The following is a 21,270-nucleotide window of genomic DNA, read 5'->3' on the forward strand; positions in this document are numbered from 1 at the left end:
TTTATCCATTGATGGACACTTAGGTTGTTTCCATGTCTTGGCTAATGTAAACAATACTGCAATGAATATGGTGGTGCAGATATCTTTTTGAGATGGTGTTTTCATTTACGTCAGATAAATAGCCAGAAGTGGAATTGCTGGATCATATGGCAGTTCTATTTTTAATTTTTTGTGGAGCCTCCATATTGTTTTCCATAGTGGTTGCATCAATTTACGTTTCTACCAACAATGCACACGTGTTCTCTTTTCTCCATATCCTCGCCAGCACTTATCTCTCATCTTTTTGATGACAGACATTCTAAAAGTTGTGCGGTGATATCTCATTGTGGTTTTGATTTGCATTTTCCTGATGGTAAGTGATGTGGAGCACTTTCTCATGTCCCTGTTGGCCATCTGTATGTTTTCTTTGGAGAAACGTCTATTCAGATCCTCTGTCCATCTTTTAATTGGATTTTTTTTTTTTTTAGTTTTATGAGTTCTTTATATATTTTGGATATTAGATAGATGATTTGCAAATTTTCTCCCATTTTGTAGGTTACCTTTACATCTTATTGATAGTTTCCCTTACTGTGTAGAAGCTTTATAGTTTGATGTAGTCCCATTTGTTTATTTTTGCTTTTCTTGCCTTTGCTTTTGGTATCAAATCTCAAAAATCATCACCAAGACAAATGTCAAGAGGCTTACCACCTATGTTTTCTTCTAGGAGTTACATGGTTTAGGTCTTACATTCAAGTCTTCAATCCATTTTGAGTTAATTTTTGTGTATGGTGTAAGATAGGAGTTCAGTTTCTTTCTTTCTTTCTTCCCTTCTTTCCTTTCCTTCTTTTTTTTAATGTGGCTGTCTAGTTTTCCCAACACCATTTATTGAAGACACTATCCTTTCCCCATTATATATTCTTGGCTCCTTTGTTGTAAATTAATTGGCCATATATGTGTGGATTTTTGGGATCTCAGTTCTGACCCATTGATCCATGTGTCTGTTTTTATGCCAGTATCATACTGTATTGATTACTATAGTTTTGTAATACAGTTTGATACCAGGAAGTGTGATGCCACCAGTCTTGTTGTTCTTTCTCAAGATTTCTTTGGCTATTTGGGATCTTTTGTAGTTCCATGCAAGTTTTAGGCTTGTTCTATTTATGTGAAAAATGCCATTGGAATTTTGATAGGAATTGCATTGAATTTGTACATTGTTTTGGGTATATGAACATTTTAACAATATTAATTCTTCCAATTAGCATGGAATATCTTTCCATTTATTTATATCTTCAGTTTCTTTCATCAGTGTTTTATAGTTTTCAGTGTACAGATCTCTCACCTCTTGGTTGAATTTATCCCTAGGTATTTTATTATTTTTGATGCAATCATAAAATGGGATTGTTTTCTTAATTTCTCTTTTTGATAGTCTGTTACTAGTGTATAGAAATGCAAATGATTTTTGTGTATTGTAATTTTACAGATTTTTAAAATTAATTTTAACAGGTTTTTTTTTGTTTGTTTTTGGTAGAGTCTTTAGGGTTTTCTATATATACTATCATGTCATCTGCAAATAGAGACAGTTTTATTTCTTTTCCGATTTGGATGCCTTTTCTTTTTCTTGCCTAATTGCTCCAGCTAGGACTTCTGGTACTATGTTAAATAAAAGGGGTGAGAGTGAGCATCCTTATCTTGTTCCTGATATTAGAGGAAAAGCTTTCAGCTTTTCACCATTGAGTATGATGTCAGTTGTGGGCTTGTCATAATGGCCTTTTTTGTTGAGGTGTGTTCCCTCTATGCCCAGTTTATTGAGAGTTTTTGTCATGAATGGATGTTGAATTTTGTCAAATGCTTTGTCTGGATTTATTGAGATAATCATATGATTTTTATCCTTCATTTTGTTACTGTGGTATATGACATTGATTGAGTTGTGCATCCCAGGAATAAATCCCACTTGATCATGGCATATGATCATTTTAATCTATTGTTGAATTTGGTTTGCTAATATTTTGTTGAGGATTTTGGCCTCTATGTCCAGCAGGGATATTGACCTGTAATTTTCTCTTTTTGTAGTGTCCTTGTCTGGGTTTGGTATGAGGGTAATGTTAGTAAATGTCCTTGTAAAATGAGTTGAATGTGTCCCTTTCTCTTCAATTATTTTGGAAGAATTGGGAAGGATTGGTGTTAATTCTTCTTTACTGTTTGGTAGAATTCACCAGTATAGGATTTACTGGTGTAGCTACCTGGTCCTGAGCTTTCGTTGTTGTTGGGAAATTTTTGATTACTAATTCAGTCTCCTTACTAGTAATCAGCCTGTTCAGATTTTCTGTTTCTTTATGATTCAGTCTTGTGTGTTTCTAAGAATGCATTCATTTCTTCTAGGTCCAATTTTTTGCCACATAACTGTTCATAGTAGCCTCTTATGATTCTATGTATTTCTGTGCTGTCAGTTGTAATATCTCTTCTTTATTTTCTAATTTTATTTATTTCAGTCCTCTCTTTTTTTCTTGTTTAGTCTAGCTAAAGGTTTGTTAATTTTGTTTATCTTTTCAAAAAACTAGCTCTTCGTTTCACTGATCTTCACAATAGTCTTTTTTAGTTTCCATTTCATTTTTCCCCTCTCTCATCTTTGTTATTTTCTTTCTTCTACAACTTTGGGCTTTGTGTGTTCTTTTTCTCCCCTAGTTCTGTGAGGTGTAAAGTTAGGTTGTTTGAAACACATATTGTTTCTTTAAAAATTTTTTTAAACATTTTTTTATACAATTTTTAAAGGTTACTTTCTATTTACAGTTATTACAAAATATGGGCTATATACCTCGTGTTGTACAATACACCCTTGAGCCTATCTTACATGCAACAGTTAGTACCTCCCACTCCCTCACCCATATATTACCTCTTCCCCACCATTGGTAACCACTAGTTTATTTTCCATATCTGTGAGTCTGCTTCTTTTTTGCTATATTCACTAGTTTGTTGTATTTTTTAGCTCCATATATAAGCAATATCATACAGCGTTTGTCTTTCTCTGTCTGACTTATTTCATTTAGCATAATACCCTCCAAGTCCATCCATGTTGCTACAAATGGCAAAATTTCATTCTTTTTTTATGGCTAAGTAGTATTCCATTTTATATATACTACATCTTCTTTATCCGTTCATCTTTTGATGGACACTTAGGTTGCTTCCATATCTTGGCAGTTGTAAATAATTCTGCCTTGAACATTGGGGTGCACATATCTGAGATATTTATTGTTTCTTACTGTGGGCATTTATTACTATGAAATTCCCTCTTAGAACTGCTTTCGTTGCATCCCATAAGTTTTGGTATGCTGTATTTCCATTTTCATCTGTCTCAAGATATTTTTTGATTTCTCTTTTGGTTTATTCTCTGACCAATTGGTTGTTCAGTAGCATGTTGTTTAATCTCCACATATTTGTGAATTTTCTAGTTCTTTTCTTGTAACTGATTCCTAGTTTTATACTATTGTGGTCAGAAAAGATGCTTGATATGGTTTCAATCTTATTCAATTTATTGAGACTTGCTTTATGGCCTAACATATGATCTATTCTGGAGAATGTTCCATGTGCGCTTGAGGAGAATGTGTATTCTGTTGCTTTTGGATAGAATGTTCTGTAGATGTATGTTAAGTCCATCTGATCTAATGTGTCATTTAGGTTCAATATTTTCTTATTGCTTTTCTGTCTGGTCGATTTATTCTTTGTTGAAAGTGGGGTATTGTTGTCCCCTACTAGTATTATATTACTGTCTGTATGTCCCTTTAGGTATGTTAACATTTGCTTTATGTATTTAGGTGCTACTTTGTTGGGTGAATAAATATTTACAAATGTTATATCCTCATTTTGAATTGACCCCTTGAAAATATTTTTAAAATATTTTTTATTTTGTTCAGCTTTTCTATTTATTGTCAGTGGGGAAGGCTGGTACAATTCTTCATTCTGCTATTAATGAATGCTGTGATCATCTTCTTTCAATTACCTGATATTTGTTTTCTTTGGAGTGTTCTCAGTTATTAATTTGTGATCTCATTATGATTCCATTTCTTCTATTTCCTTGGATTAATTTGATCATTCTTAACTTCTTGATATGGATGCTTAACATTAATTTTCAGTCATTTTTCTCTTCTAATATATGTTTATGGGGTTATATATTGCCTTGTAAGTAATGCTTTAGCAGAACCCTAGATATTTAGTATTTTCATTATTGTTCAGTTATCTTCTGGTTTCCATTACAATTCCTTCTTTATTTATGAATCTTTTCTTAATTTCCAAACATATGGTGATTTTCCAGTTATTATTTGTTATTGATTTCTAGCCTAATTGCATTATGGAGAGAGAACATACTGAATCTGAACATTGAAATCCTTAGACATTTGTTGAGACTTGCTAACGTCCAGTATATGATTGATTTTATAAATATTCTATATGGACTTGAGAAGTTCACTATTTCAATGATTGCAGTATTCTATATATGCATATATTAGGTCAAGTTTATTAATAATGTTCAAATCATTTATATACTTGTTTATTTTTTTTCCTGCCTGTTCTATCAATTTCCAAGAGACATACGTTTACATCTTCCAACATGATTATTGATGTGAGTTTGTGGTTTTGAAATTTTTGGCTTTGTAAATGTTTAGATTGTGTTATGAGGGAATAAAATGTAAAATGTTAAAATTTCTGGTAAATCAAGTATTTTGTCACTATCAAGAAGCCCTCTTTTAACCTCCATCCAAGAAAAGATGGAAAGCTGGAACATGTTTTAGAAGTGGTGTGGGGAACAGGCCTGTACACTTAAACTGGACATTGTCCCAAGGTGATGGTAGTCATGTTGGAATGCCTGCCCCATTCACACTTTGAGGCTCAGCAACTGGCTTAGAAGAGGCTATAATGACTCTCAGGCTTTGTGGTCTTGCATAGAGGGGTGCTGGGTAAGTGTCACCCTAGTGGATGACAGTTCTGGCCAGACCCCCTGAATCACAGTCATGTCTAGATCTCCACATCAGCCTTAAGCCCTCAGGCTATCAGTCTTTAACTGTCCTAGGGTAAGCTACTTTTTAAACCAGAAATGAGTGCTGTAGCTCTTTTGAGTTTTACATGTTAGAGCTCTTGGATACAAATTAAAGAATAAATATGCAAAAAAAAAAAAAAGAAGAAACCCTCTTTACTTTCAGTACATTTTTTTGGTTGTTTTTTAAAATCTCTGTTTTACAAAGTATTTAAAAGAAAAAATAGGTACTGGTGCTTTCAGAAATGACTTTCTCCTCTGAATTCCCTTCCACAGCAAGAAAAAAAAAATGCCCATAGCTTTCTGGTTAAAGATAAATCAAGCTTTGGAACTAGGGAGAGCTGAGTTATTATCCTGGTTCCACCACTTATTAGTTATGAGACTTTGAACAACTCACCTAACTTCTCTGAATCTCAGCTTCTTAATCTGTAAGATAGACATAACAGTAGCACCTACCAATATTGGGTCAATGAGAGAATGGATGTAAAGTGCTTGGTATATGGTAAATATTGTCTGTGATTATCTTCTTGTGATGACCTGATGTTTTCTTTGTGGAATTTTCAGTTCCTCTTATTAGGCAACATTCAAAGCACCCAGCTTGGAGTGTGCCATGTCTCCAGATAACTGGTGGCTGCTTTGTAGCATCATTTTGTGTTCTCATTATTAGTCTAGCTTCCACTAAGAAGGTTTCCTGACTCCATCCATGCCAAACATCAGTTTGCCATAAACCTTCTCACCGTAATCTGGTAGTAAAGTTAATTTGGGGGGGCTCCCTGATTCATTCTCCAAGTTGTTCACGCTAGATTCCTCTTGACCTTTTCTTTGAGCTGTGACCATGCTTGTTGTTTAAGAACAGTTCAGAAGATGCTTCCGAGATGAGTGTTTCACAGAAGACTCCACCTGTCAACAAATGGGATACAGAACCTCCGTGTATTGTCTGTGCAGCCAGAATTGGTTCTGGTTTTGATTGTGAAGTACTTTACCTTTCCTGCAGGATTCTTTTTCTCTTCAGATATGTGGAGTTATCTAGAATCCTCACTTGTTAACTCTTTGCTAAAGAGTTAAAGGACCTCACTGCATCCTTCCTACATTGTTGAAGCTTCTAGCTTTCCTCACATTTGATTTCTCATGCTTTCCCTTTCTTGTGCTAGAATACGTAAGGAACAATGCAAGTCAAAAGACAGACTTCAGGAAAGAACTAGGGAACTTGCTTTTTTTTTTTTTTTTTTAAAGAGTTGTAGTCATTTTTTTTTTTTTTTAATTTATTTATTTATGGCTGTGTTGGGTCTTCGTCTCTGCGCAAGGGCCTTCTCCAGTTGTGGCAAGTGGGGGCCACCGTCGCTGTGCGCGGGCCTCTCACTATCGCGGCCTCTCTTGTTGCGGAGCATGGGCTCCAGACACGCAGGCTCAGTAATTGTGGCACACGGGCTCAGCCGCTCCACGGCATGTGGGATCTTCCCAGACCAGGACTCGAACCCGTGTCCCCTGCATTGGCAGGCAGATTCCTAACCACTGCGCCACCAGGGAAGCCCAGGAAACTTGCTTTAGTGATAAACAGCCAGTAGCCCGTGAATCTAATATAATAACTACACCAATGAAGAACTGAATTCAGTAGCAAAATAAGCTCCTGCCACCCAATAATATGGCTTAAACAAAATAGTTTATTCAATTTCGTATAAAAGATGTCCAGGAGTAGGTAGTCCACGGCTGGCATGATGTCGTCAGAGAACTAAACTCTGCTCCCTTATCCTAGGCCATTGCTTCCAGTTTTAGGTCACTTCATGATCCAATATGGCTGTTGGATCTCCAGTTATTACATCTTAGTTACAGGCTAGAACAAGGAGAAAAGGCAAAAACAGAAAGGTGCTGTTCCAGTGTATCAGCTTTATTTGATGTTCCGTCCTGTGCTCAGATCCCATTGGCTAGAACTTTGTCGTATGGTATGGTTATGTTTAGCTGCAAGGGAGGATAGGAAATATAATATTTTATTCGGGGCAGCACTGTGCCTAGCTAAAGTTTTGGGCTCTGTTACCAAGGAGAAAAAGGAGAATGGATATTGGATAGTCAACCAACAGTCTTTGTTACAATGGTATTTGGCTACAGTGGCTTACCTGGGGTTGATGACTCCATATGACTCAACCCCAGTCTCATCCAGGTTTGGGAACAAACTTGTCTTTCTCTATGGAATAAAGCCCGAATTGTACACTTCATTACTTTATCTTTCTTGGAAAGAGGTTTCTTTTTAAAAATATAGAATATCACACAAGAGCCACTGTAAATTACCAGAGAGGTCATGCCAAGCAAAGTCAATTAATTTCTCTGTGGAAAAAATGTCAGAGTGCAGTAAGTTCTTGATACATGCACAGCATCCTGTGTGTCTTCCCTTAGGGCATGCACAGTGTCTTCTATGACTGCAGTGTTTGTTCCAGAGCCTAGGCTGTAGGTAAATCCACACGATGCTCATAGGAAGCAGGGGACATGGCAGGTTCCACAAGGGTAAGCCTTTTCCTCAAGTCCGCTTGTTCAGTACCCATTTGGTATGAGTGGTGAAGGGATTATACTTTTTCAAAGAAAGGTCATACCAATCAGTGTCAAATACAAGGTTGTTCCTTAGGAATGAAGCCTTTTCTTTTTCATTTCCTTCACTGCCAAATTCTAGAAAGTGTAGCCATCATTTGCTGTCACTGTTTACACAACCATTTGACGCTTTAGTCCTTACCTAATGTTTGTACAGCATTTTGGTGATGTTGCTTCTTCTGGCCTTTTTGAAAGCCTCTCCTTCACTGATTGCTGGGACTCACTTCCCGTTGCCTCTTACTTTTCTCGTTTCTGTCATAAGCTCATTCCTCTGACTACTCCGCTGATGTGCCCTAGCACTCCATTCTTGGCCCCTTTCTCATTCCCTACCCTCTCTCCTGTGCAATGTCCCCTAGACCTACAGCTCCTCCTACTGTCTAAGTGCTGATGTTTCTGAGCCTATATCTTTAAAACAGATTTCTCTCCAGAGATCTAGAGCTATTTTTCCAACTGCTCGCTGGACACTTCTACCTGGATTCCCCGTTAGCACTTAAAACTTACAACCTCTAAAATGGAATTCTTCAACTCCTCCTACTCATTCATTCTCTTAAACCTTTCCTTTCTCCTATATTCTCTGCCTATCTTGGTAAACACCCATCTCAAAGCCAGCAACCTGGGAGTCATCTATTCCTTTCTTTCCGTAATCTCTCCATATGTAACCAATCACCAAGACCTCTTCCTTGAGTCTCTCAACACCCCCTTCCTTGCAGTCCTACCACTGTTCATCCTTTATCACATGGGATATTACTACAACCACCTCCTGACTGCCTCTATTTAAGCCAGGCTGTCCTTCAAACTGCCATCAGAATGATCTTTCAAATACAAAAACTCTCTTATGTTACTTCTCTGCATAAAATCCTCTGAACTTCCCATTGCCCATAAGATGCCATTCAAACTCCTCAACTTAGTATTCAGGGTAGTCCCTTGCAGGGCTGCTGCCTGTCTATATGGCTACTTTGTATGAACAAGAAGAAGACACCCCTTTGCAGTCCAGCAGATGCAGAAAGAAGGCTTGGTGAGTGGAGCGTGACTTTATGTGAGAACAAGGCACCCCTTCCATTGGTGGGGGCAGCCCTGCACGAGGGCACAGGGCTTGGCTAGCAAAGCTTGGGCTAAACTCATTCCATGCGCTTGTCACCTGACTTCTAGCCGCATCTACACATGGTGTGCGAGTGTGGCCAAACTCCAGCATATCAGATTCTTTGCAGACTCTCTCCTGCTTCCATGATGGTGCCCCTGCCTTCCAGGAACCACTCTTCCTCTAGCACCCACGATTAGCTCCTACTTATCTTTCAAGACTTGCTTGAAGCATCACTGCCTCCTGGGAGGCTTCTCTGCCCTCTCAGCCTGAATTAATTGCCATCACTCAGTGCAACCCTGACACCCAGTCTATATGTCTGTCATGTCCTGTTGTCAGGCTGTTGTAATGATTAACTTTTACATTTGTCTCCTTCCCTACTTTGTGAACAACTTAAGGGCAGAGGGTAATGCTTTATTCATCTTTATAATCCTGGCCTGGCTTGTGTAAATTCTCACTGAATTGATTGTAGGGCAACTGCCAGAAATTAAACAAAACATCAGATTCTATCTAGGTTTAGACAGAGCTATAGGGATTACATTTATTATTAAAAAATTAAGAAAAGTATGGTACTATTTAGTGATGCAAAACCATTACAAAATGCTCCAGAGAGGAATTGTTATTTCTCACTTATGAGCAAAGGCATGAATAGGAGAGGGCAAATGCTGACAGTAGGCAGGGAAAGCACTGGCCTTTCAGAAAGCATATTAAGGGCCTTTAAGGCAAGATTTAAGAGGTGGCCAGACGCAGGAGACAGCTGTGATGTGAATAGGGCACATGAGCTAAGAAGCGACTTGAATTAAACCTAAGGGCAGAAAGGGGAGCTTCTGTTTAAAACCCACTCTTGCAATTGACTGGATGTTTGACCTCTGGGCAAGTCATTAACCTCTGTGTCTTAGTTTCCACATCTGTAAAGTGGAGATAATAATGCTTCCTTACTTCAAAGAATTACAGATTAATCAGTGTCTGAAAAGCGTCTCTAACTTGGGAAACTCTATGTAAATATCTAGTGTAGCATGTAGGAAAGTCAGGTGTAAATACCAGAGAAATAAATCTGAGCTTTCTTTCAATTTATTCAAAATATTAAAAAGGAAAAATAATCGCTAGTGTCCTTATCCTGAAAAATGCTATTAAGGAAATAGTAGTTAGATTTTCCTATTGGGAAAAATGTCCTTTTATAAGTCTTCCCCTCCCCCCATCCATGAGGTGTCTGCTGAGGTTTGTGAATGCCAGGTGTGTGGGACAAAGGCCTCTTGGATGACTCAATATGAACTACAAAAGCCACTCGTGCCAGCTGGACTCTGCCAGTGAAGACTGCTGTCGGCTTCCCGGGGTGGGTTAAGAGCTGCCTTGTTTCTCCCCTCCTTGCCCACTGCCCAGCTTCCATCTCCAGGGAGAGGATGGGCGGGGGCTTCCATCGGAAGCTGATGTGTGCTCTTGGGATCATGTAATGTGATCCCCAAATAAAAAGGTTAAGGGTTTACAGTCAACCCTTCCCCAGCTTTCTAAAAAGGGAAGGTTTCGCCTAAGGACCTTTTTGGGTTATTGGCTCGCTTGAGGGCCTCCTCATGCTGAGTGGGGTGACTGGGGGGATGGGGGGAGGAAAGGGGGGAGGAGAGGAGGGAGGCGGCCAAGGGAGGTCAAATCGCGCCACAGGAGAGACAATGAAAGGACCCCAGAGGAGCTCTTCCGTGCAGGAGGGAGGGAGGCCGGCACAGGACCAGGTGGTGAGGGGAGCTGGCCACAGCGAGGAGGGAGTGGCACGCCCCAGAGGTGGCGCTCCCTTGCTTGGGGTGGGGAGGGGGAGGGGGAGGGGGAGGGAGTTGGTCTGCCTGTGAAGACAAGGGTCGGCCAGGGGAGAGAGAGGCTTTGCAGGGCGGATTTATCAGCTTGCTGGGCCACGGACTGGAGTCATATCTTTCTCCTTCGCATCCCACTGCCCCTTCCTTTAGTGAGTTTATATATTAAATAAGATTGATTTTAAGGCAAGGTGACCTACAATAGACTAGGTACGTTCAAAGAACTGGAAGGTTTTAATGAGAGCGGTAGAGAGGGCTGACCAAGGTTTCGAGGAATTATGCGGGCACCTGAGCACTAGGGCGGCCTCGGAGGGTGGCCTGGGTGCACGGCGATGGTCAGAAGAGCCGAGGTCCCCAGTGTCAGCAGTGTCGCCTCCCCCGCCTGTGCTGCTCATTGCTGGGTACCAGCCCTACCTTTTCCTGGACAGTTTAATGCCAAGGAGAAGAGAATCTGATTTAAGTGCAAGCCGTACGTCCCCAAGGGCTGCCCTCGAGGGTGAAGTGTGACTGGGGGACTCATTGGATTGTCTCAGTGCTTGGATTGGTATCTCCTTTTGAGGAGTTTGAATGTCCTCCCTCTTCGTTGTTCTGAATTACACTGCTTTGCCTGCATAGCTTGCTGATTAGAAGCAGAGGCCAATGAGAAAGTTCTCTCATACAAGGAGTTAATGGTAAGCACCAGTGTATGGTGGATTTAACCCTATTGTACAAAGTTTTCTCTGAAGAGGGTACTTGCTCTGTGTTGCTTTGCTATTTTTCTTTTGAATTGTGAGATGCACCTGTTATCTAGGGAGAGTAGACCTATGACCTTAAGTGATGTTAAATTACTCAGTAAAGCAGTTTGACTGTGGGTGCTTCACAAAAAGCATAAACCATTACTGTGTTTGGAATTATTAACCTTCTGTAATAGTTTTAGTAAAGTGGTTTAGACCTGAACGTTCTGAGCAGCTCTGTTCCTGAATCGTATATAGACTTGGGTAAGGTATTTATACCTGTTCTGAGTTCCATCCCCACCTCCACTCACCTCTTCCAGCTGAAGGAGGGAGCTATGAGAACAGGGCTCATGCACATGTATCACCATTATTTAAACAGGGCACATGTTATTGCATGGTTGTTATTTCCTTGGCTTTCAGAGACTCTTTTTATTTTTTGTACTAGAACTGCCTGAAATGGAATAAACCTTCTGTCTGTTTTTATCTTCCAAATAAGATCTTTTCAAAGATGCTTCTTTGGGGGAGTCTGGAATAATTAATTCTCTCCCCTGCATCTTTCTCAATGCATTTAATTTGAACTTTCTTAATGAAAACTCATCTCTCATAAACGCTGGGTTGGCCCATTTTGTGTGTGCCTGCTCTGTCCCGCTTTGAGTGATGTGTAAATAAGAGGCAATCTGGTGATGAGTTTTGCTTGTGTGGTGCGGAAGGGTGGAGAGGGAGGAGGGTTTGATGAATAGAGGCAACCAGAAAATGTACTTGATAATAACATGGCCGTGATTGATGTTGTAATTCCTGAAAAATTATCATTATGATATAATTATTTGTTTATGAACTGTGCCCTGAGACTCCCAAGTTTGTGATTATTCATGGCACAGATAAAACTCTAAAGTCAATAATTCATCAAGGGTGTAATGGTTTTGTTTGGGGGGAGGTAGGAGGGTCACAGGGATATTGCATCCTGTTTCTGACACTTCCGCTATAAATCTGAGAACTCCTTCAGTACAAGGAAGAACCATCACCTTACCCTCTGCTCCTTTTTTTTTTCTTAAAGTGGTCTTAGTAGTTCGCATATATTATTTTTAAAACAGAAATTAATTTTATTCTAGAAAAATTTCAACAGAGGAACATTATCTGGGTCACTCCTGTTGGTGTATCTCATGACTGCCGGTAGAAAGCTAACAGAACAAAAAACAACCGTGCTTTGTCCCCAGGAAAGTACAAGACGATCTTACACTAATCGCTTTGATTTTAGTCCGTGAAAGGAGACAAAAAGAGGTCTATTCATTTTCAGAAGGTTGATGAGTTTGGCCTCATGATTTTTATTTGACGTTTGAGTGGATGATTTTACACGTACATATCAGGGGTCTTGGCATCTCACCCCACTTCTGCTCCTGTAATGGCTGATACCGTAGTTTCTCTAATTCTTTTAATTTCCTTCTCATGGTCGTTTTTTCCCTGCCTCAGTTTATTTACAAGAGAGTAGCCCACTGGGAATTTGTTATGGATGCATTATGTGCTTTTATCCCAGGGTTCAGAGTTCTATAAATGCTGGGGCCAGGTCTCTCCTCTCCAGCAGGGCTGGGCGAAGTTGTCTCAGAGGGCATGTAGAGTACAATGAAAATGAGCGATGTTTTCACAGGGACAGGCCCTTGCTCACCTCCCATGCCTAGGGAACAAGTGAACTTCTTTCCTTAAATTGCTTTTCCCCTAAGCACAGGCCAGCATTACATGAGGGCTATATATGTATAGGAGGTGGGAGACCTACCTTGTCAAAAGTTTGTGAAAAGACCAAGGTGTTCTGGTTGACTAGAGGCTCAAGATGAAATAACAATTTGGCCTGGCTGCTAAAAGTGACTTCAGTTTCAGACTGTTTTAATTAAAAGCTCAGAGTCCTGAGCAAAAGATGTAATGGGACTTTTAGCCCAGGCAGGCACCAGATAACATCTGGAGCTCTGTGATTGGTCCGGGGTGCCACATTTTAAAAGGGGCCATTATGGGTTGAATTGTGTCCTCCAAAGAGTTGATGTCCTAACCCCCCATACCTCAGCATGTGACCTTAGTTCCATTTCCTTCTCAGGGTAGGGTCATTGCAGATGTAATTAGTTAAGATGAGGTCATACTGGAGTAGGGTGGGCCCTTAATCCAATCCAATATGATTGGTGTCCTTATTGGAAGAGGAGAGACACACACAGCGGAGAGAACTCCATGTGAAGATGCAGATACACACAGGGAGAAGATGGCCATGTGCTGGTAGAGGCACAGATCAGAATGATGCATCAAGAAATGCCCAGGATTGCTGCTCCCCACCAGAAGCTAGGAGAGAAGCAAGGAGCAGACTCTCCATCAGAGCCTTTCAGAGGGAATCCACCTTTGTGGCGCCTTGAATTCAGACTTCAAGTCTCCAGAATTGGGAGACAATACATTTCTGGTGTTTCAAGCCACACAGTTTGTGGTAGTAAGGCAGCCATAGGAAACCAATCTGGGGGCCTTGACAAATTCTGGTGCACCCAGATGAGGGTGACTAGGATGGTGAAGGGACCTGCCACAATGCCATTGGAGGAACAATGGAAAGAACAGGTGACAGTTAACCTAGAGACTTATCGAAACTCTGATATCCATCTTCACATATTTGAAGGCCACTCAGATGGCAGAGGGTTGAGATCTAGTCCATTTAACTCCAGAGGGAAGATTTCAGTTCAGCACCTTCTAAAAATGTTAACAATTCAACTGTGGTCTAGAAAGACCTTCACCACTATAATTAAGTATATGTGATTTCTATACAGGAGAGTCTCTCTCGGTTGCTAAGAGTCTCTGGATGATGACTGAGTCTAGATAGCTCACTGCTCATCTGTGAGGGTACACTGTTAAATGGTACCTTCTTGTGATTCTAAGCTCCATCTGACTAGCTGTCCATGGGCTACATCGTCAAAGTTTTTCTAAGCCAGTTACTAACTGCTTGGGCTGTTTCCTCTTCCTCCTTTCTCTATTTGTGGTACCTAACTTATTGCTGAATATAGAATAAATAGTATTGTGGACACACACACATCCTCCAACCAACATTTCTCGATGGCCAACTCTGTGCCAGCCATACGGACTACCCGCGAAGGCAGGAATGGATGAACTTGCTACTTTATCCATTTTGCCATTCCTTTCTTGGTGGAAACTCAATCCATCCTGCCAAACCACATGGTCATTTCTTGTGGAATCGCTGACTCTTGACAATTCATGTTTCATTTTCATTTTTCCAAGTGTCCTCATCCATCAGTATTTAGTAGATCTTCACCGAGCCAAGACTATTCATAAATCATTGAGCTAGGCGCTGTGGGGGGACATGAAGATGAACAAGCCATGATCTATGCCTGTGGCGAGTTTACCAGGTCAGCCCCCCTCCCCCCGCCCTTATAATGGTTTCCTAGGAGATACAGAAAAGCAGAAGCATCTAAGGGTGTTAGCTTACCTTAGCATCCCAGAATTTGTTTCTTAAGCCTGCTCGTTGTCATCATTCTTTGAGACTCATGCTCACGAATAAGGTTTGCCTTTTTCACTACATGATATGAAGGATTAGCAGAGGTATTCTTCCTTTTCTTCCAAGTCCTTCACTCTTTCTAATTTTTGAACCTGGATAACCATCTTCTTGGCTTGAACAGACTATCTTCTGGGCTTGAAAATATACATTATCTCTTACCTTCAATGCAGTGCATAGGCCAGGTTGATTTCAAATTGTTCAGCATGTTGTTCAACATAAATACGCTTTGTCTAGGGGTAGGTGAAGATGGGTAAGAGTTGTAGTCCAAAAGGACTAAGACCAGTTTCTTTATGCTCAACTGAATGCATATCTTCCCTCTTGTCCTGCCTGCTACTTTATTTAAAGGTTTGCTGCCGTTGTTGTTCCTCATTGCCAAATGGATAAGTGTCAGAATCAGCTGGGAAGGAGAAGAGATGCAGAGGGCTGGCCCTAGATCCCTGTTCTATCCATCACCTGCAAACTGAAGCCTTAACAAAGTGACTTGCTGCCAGACTGGCAAGGGAGAGGTCCTTTGCCTCTGAGGAGCTCAGGGTTCTGGTTTGGCTGGCAGCCCCAGGGCTGGGGAAGTGGCAGGGCTGCCCAGTTGTCAGTGGGTCTGCGCCCAGAGCTCACTCCCTCTCTTTTTGGCTAAGAGGTGTTCTTTATTTAATTAGTGACATATTTTAGCATTGATGGGTACAAATAGAGGACAGGTAACTTGATGCTAAGGAAGCTTAAGCCTGGGTAAGCATCGAGGATTTCTATCACCTCCATTGCGGAAGCTCCAGATATCATGAGGATTTCAATTCACCCATCACCATGTCTGGCTTTCCTTTCTCAACTCCCAGCTGCTACTACCTCCAGATCACAGGGTGAAGGGGTGTCCAGAATTAAAGTGTTATGGCCAACCAACATTGTCATCGAGCCAACAGAGGGTCAGCCCTCAGCCTTGGTAGACCCTCCCCCATGCAAAGCTCTGGAAGCCATGGCTAACAGCCGGGTCCATCAACACCTTCAGACAGAGTGCCTTGGGTAAGCTGGCTTCAACGCTCACTGTCATCTGTTCAGGACCGCGTTTCCAGCTTCATCAATTTGTTTGCTTCTCAATATTGCTCTACTATATTCTTCTGACTCTCAAGAGCAAAAAGGAAAGATAGATTTTGGCAAAGTAGTTGAGAGAATCCAGTTCTGTATTCTCAGTCACCCTCTTCCTATTTCTAATTTTTAAGTACTTATTTCCAGGGATCCATAAAGGGTCTAGTGGAGAGATCAAGGACCCCACAACCATAACTGCATTTCCACATCCACCAGTCTGAAGCTATCCTCCATTAACCAAAAGTACCCTCAAATTAGCAAATGTCATCAAAGACTTAAAGTAGGACATGATATTTACTATAGTTGGGAGCTTTTGGACAAAGTGTTTGCCTTTTCTTTCCACTCAACCCATCCATATGTCTTCATTTTCTGGAGAGCACAGACTTAACAGGTGACCCACCTGTATCCTTAACTTTGAGAGAGCAGCTGAAGTTTTCCCTCTTTATTTGTTTATGTTTTGGAGTTGGCCAGCTGACCTGCCTCAAAAAGGAACAGGCTGGATGCTGACCTACCCGATAACACAGCACAATCATGACTTACTTGGCTCATCTGGAGAAAGAAAATACATATTTAGTATAAAGAGAAGATATAAGCAATGGAACAGTTGGTTATACATTAGAGCTCATAATAAATGAAAATATCGAGTGCATTTTAAATGATTAATGTATGAAAACTCTCATCATTTACTGGGCATTAATCAAGAAAAAATGCACACTTCCCATAGTGGTTAATGTCGCAGGCCCGTTGTTCAGCTTTGATAACGTACATAATAATGCTCATGTGACAATGAGTTGGGGTAGCTGAAAATCTAGGATGGTTGCACGTTTGGTGTAGTATTTGGATTAGCATCTTAATCTGTGCCTTGTCAGTCAGCCTCATCGGTATACAAGCTACGCATTTTGTCCGAAACTAGCAAAAATATGGATGCTTTAAAAATTTTTTTCCTTTTTGTTTAAATCAAGAATAATGACCAAGGTACCTGCTTAAACAAATACTACCAGCATTCATTAGTTAGGATGGTTACATGTAAAAGAAATGATGCCAGATTGTAACAAATCCAAGAGAAGTTTATTATGAAAATGGCACCTGCAGATGAAAAATTAAGTTACATAAAGACAACCATGTATGTGACATGTATGAGAATCTACAAAAGTATAAAAAGAACCCTGTTGTAAATGAAGTATGTACATTTCTGATTTGCAGCATTATAAATGGTCAATGAAAAAAAATGTTTCAAAATAAGCCAGGCACTCAGGAAGTTAGGTCCCGTTAGCTTCACACAAAACAAATGTACCATAGCTGTCGCTTTGTAATGTTTTAATTTTTTTATATATATATTGTAGAGTTGGTAACACTGCTAAGATTTTTACGAACAGAATATCCCTTTCCCCATTATTCAGCTACTTGGCACCAGTCTCCTCATAAAAGTTTTCATATATTTGTACAAGAAATAGTTAAAAACACAGACACAGTCTTCACAGGTAATGAAGTATTTTTTTTTTTCACTTTGTAATTTTAACACTATGGATTTAGACAGCAGCTGTGATTATCTGTTAGTTTAAATCACCAGAAATCATTTTGACACAACACAGAAACATTTATAAAAGAAAAAAAAAAACAGCTGTCTAGCTGTTCTCTGTAGCTGATAGGTGCGTTCCTTTGATTGTTCAATAGCTAGAGTAGAGCTTCCACAATTACTCTTTAAATTTCGTGATTGGCCTTCTTCACTTCCTAAACCTACTCAAATCCTTCAAGTAAGTGCTCACTATTAGAATTTGTGGCATTAAACTTCTTGTCACTATTCCACAGTGGTTTGGGCCCAACTCATGGAATCAAAGGGCCTGGAGGAATCCACTCAACACAGTGATATTCAAAGGACAGCCGAGTTACTATATTAGCATTGCACACATAAACAAATATATACGACAATTCTATAGTCCATACCCCCCGCTCCCCTTTTGTTTTTAAAAAATGTTGGTTGACCTTTGAAATAATTTTCTGTCTCACTGGTAAGTTGCTTTATATATTGCTCCGTCAGCCAACCTGGAAGGAAACCAAAGCAAAGCACCCACCGCTTATAGGTAGAACACAAGGGACTCTGGGAATGTTAACAACTGAGGCTATATGGCATCAATTTATTTCATATATCTGAGCATTATTCTTCAGTGCTTTGTGTGGCACTCCAGAAGAAAGAGTCGTACCCAGAATTCCATTATGGGAAAAATGGCTCCATTAACCTTGAGCTAGTTAAGAGTCTTTTTATCTCTGAGAATGAAAAAGATTTTGGAGAAGTTGGGGTGGGGGGGAGATGAGGCAGGAAAAAGGGGAGATGAGAGAGAGAGAGAGAGGGAGAGAGAGAGAGAGAGGGAGAAAGGGGGGGAGAGGTCAGGAGAATATACACCAGCAAAGCAACAGCAGAAATCTTAAAAAGTGAAATGGAAGATTCACAGACAGTAGAAGCAGCATAGGGTGACGTTACAGAGGAAGGCCACCACACAAAAATCACTAACCCCCAAGAATCACTGATTCACTAGGACTGCAGGAATGGGACTGTACTAGAGATAGAGCACAGAGAAGACAAAGGACAAAACAACTACATTAGCTTAGTATATACTGCATATAGAAACACACATTGAAACTGCAATGGACTGACAGCCGAGGACACATACACAGTGCACACGTTACAGTTCTCACATCTGTTATTAGATGCCTTAACAAACAGCTGCCAAAAATGGAGTGGAAGAAGAATTTATACTTGACAGTCATTTGGAGTGTTTGACACTACACTGATTTCTGGCAACAAAGACAAAATAGGATATTTTTTTCTTTTTCTTTTTCTTTTTTTTTTTCTTTTTTCTTTTTTAAACTTAATGTGCAGTTTTCAGTTGCAGTTATCTGTTTGAAGCTTATTTTAACCCATTCTTTAGTTTTAAACCTTACTGGTTCCAACCTAGAAATAAAAGAACCAAAGGGAAAAAAAAAAATCCACCAAATCAGTCCCCCAAAATACAACCTTCCTTTTTTTTTTTTAGCAAGAAATGAAAAAATCAAAAACGTTAAATATTTTTTTCCTTCTTTTACTCCAAAGTGTTATTGAAGTTGCAAAAATTAGCCTCAGTTAGACTGAGAAAAGGAAAGAAAGAAAGCTCAACAAAAGGCAGTATGTACCTAAACTGCTCCTCAAATCAGTTTGATTGAGTTTTCCAAAAGCCCTTTTAAAAAGGGCTTTCCTGACCCATTAAATTTAATGTGAGGCTATGTTAGTTGGGAGGTAAAAAATTTTAAGTCCTGCAGCAAACATTAATGAGGGCTTTGTCTTAACTAACCAAGGAGACTGCAGCAATGGACTCCAGACCAGGACAGAACACATTTTTTTCAAAACCCAGCCCAGGAGCTGCATTTTGTATGAAGACATTACAGATTAATAAATGATAGCACCATGGTTTTAGAAATTAAGTTAATGTTTCAGTAATTAACATTTAGTCCAACTTTTTTTTTTAAACATTCTAGTCACAGGCCAGAAATTAAGTTTAAGAACCCAAATTATTTTTATGTGCAAGTAAGAAAATCTTAAAATCTTAACCATAAAAAGAGAATTAAATTCTGCATAAAATTCTAAAATACTATCCCCCTAGTTTCAAAGGAATTAGGAACAAAAACAAAAACACCACCCCATTTCATTTGACTTAGTCAAACAGGGCACATTGTTTATGCTTGTCTCTTTCAATCTTGATCATATCAAGATCTTTACGAAGAAAACTCAACGGTTGTCATTTGAGAAATCTCTTGACCACAAGACTGAGTATTCTATGGCAGAGGCATATACACATTAAAGACATCTTAATAAAGATGCAAAGGAAAGCAAAAGAACCCAACACACATCTCGGAAGAAGACAAAATGGCAGGCAACTGGTCGTCTGACCCTCTGAAGGCCAAAAATAAACATATCTTTACAGGAAAGAATGAGTCCAGTGAAAGAAAGAGGGGATGGAACGGGGACCGTCGTGGCGAGAGAAGATGCTGACCTGCTCGAATTCAAAGTGCTAGAATCAAAGGTCTAAACGAAAACGCCGACGATGCCTCCGGGCAGAGCCCCGGGCCGCGCTGGGCGGTGCTCAGTCCTCCTTGCGCTCCAGAGTCTGTGCCGCGTGGATGCCGTTGCTGTAGACGGGGAAGGGCAGCGTGGAGAAGAGTCCCTCGGCCGTGGTGAACACGTTGCCGGCGGGCATCTGCGTCAGGCTGGCCGCGCTCACGGCGCCGCCAAACGGTCCCGACATGTTGAGCCGGTGCACGTGGTGGTAGAGCATCTCCATGGGCGTCTTGGGGTCAAGGCCGAAGCCCGGGCTGTTAACGTCCACGAAGTTAACAGCGTGCGCGTTGGGCAGCAGGTTGCCCTGCATGGCCAGGGTCACCTCGGCGGGCGCGTAGCGGATGGTGCCCGTGGTGTAGACCCTCTGCGCGGCCGTGCTGGTGGCCGCCAGGGTCCCGGTCACCCTGTGCACCAGCGGCAGCACGACGTTGCCCGCCTGCAACCTCTGCAGCGCCTCCAGGTCCCCAGTGTACAGCAAGGAGTTGGACGCTCCGGGGCCGCTCCCGCCGCCGCCGCTGCTTCCGCCCCCGGGGTGCTTGTCCCGCGGGGACGCCGAGAGCGGGGGCGACAGCGGGTCGGAGGCGACGGGGGCCAAGGCCGCGGGGGCCGAGGTGCCGAACTGAGTCTTGCGGGCGGCGGCCGTGCCGTCGGCACCGGGCGGAGTGAGGACCGAGTCGGGGATGGCCACGTGCAGCCCCCCGCCGCCTGCGCCGCCCGGCGGGGACGGGAAGTGCTCGGAGCTGGGGGGCTTGGTCATGCTGTAGGGCGACTCGTTCCGGGAGATCTCCCGGTTGGGCGGGTAGTTCCAGATGCTGCTGTCGTTGTCGAAGTTGATGGGTTCCGCGATCTCCGTCTTGATCTTGAGCACCGAGGCACTGTTGGGGGAGGACAGCAGCCGCGGGGGCTCCACCAGGCCCGCGTCCAGGCCGCCGGGGCTCGACGCGCTGGACAGGCGCCGGCGGCTGGCGCTGCCGCCCTTCTGCCGTTTCCGCCTCTTCCTGCGCTTCTGGTGCTTGCTGGAGGCCTGCGCGCCCGCCTCGCCCGCGCTGTCCGAGTCCTTGGCGCTGTCCGACGACAGCGACTCGCAGTTCTGCAGCCGCAGGTCCGACTCGCTCTCCACGTAGCGCTCGACCTTGATCTGCATGGGGCCCAGCGCGCCGAAGCCGCCGCCGTCCTCGGCCGCCTTGGGGTTCTCAAAGTCCGAGTGCTCGAAGCTGTCGTCGCTGTCGCGGCTGTCCGGGTTGCTGGAGCTGTGGCCGTCGTCGTTGCAGTTCATGTCGTTGTCGCACGTGTTGCCCGACTTCTTGCGGTCGGGCTCCGGGTCTTCGCTGTTCTCGGACTGGTTCCCCTTCTCGTCGGACTTGGAGTTCTCGTTGTCCTCTGCGTGGGGCCGGCGGCCGCGGGGGGT

General features: G+C 41.9%; 2 protein-coding genes across 13 annotated transcripts in view; one reads left to right on the forward strand and one right to left on the reverse strand.

Annotated features, from left to right (window-relative positions):
- Window positions 1-21,270, forward strand: part of LOC309656113 (uncharacterized protein) — a 761,916-nt gene that overhangs the window by 559,435 nt on the left and 181,211 nt on the right. The gene's annotated exons all lie outside the window — the stretch shown is intronic.
- The window catches only part of NPAS3 (neuronal PAS domain protein 3), an 858,029-nt gene continuing 853,947 nt past the window's right edge, over window positions 17,189-21,270 (reverse strand). For all 12 annotated transcript variants that reach the window (XM_082452092.1, XM_082452090.1, XM_082452091.1 and 9 more), the window contains one exon: window positions 17,189-21,242. In XM_082452092.1, coding sequence (XP_082308218.1) covers window positions 19,888-21,242 — 1,355 coding nt within the window. In that variant the 3' untranslated portion in view covers window positions 17,189-19,887. The remainder of the gene's footprint in view (window positions 21,243-21,270) is intronic.

The sequence above is a fragment of the Balaenoptera physalus genome, assembly GCF_965194825.1.
Source record: "Balaenoptera physalus genome assembly, chromosome: 2".
NCBI lineage: Eukaryota > Metazoa > Chordata > Mammalia > Artiodactyla > Balaenopteridae > Balaenoptera > Balaenoptera physalus.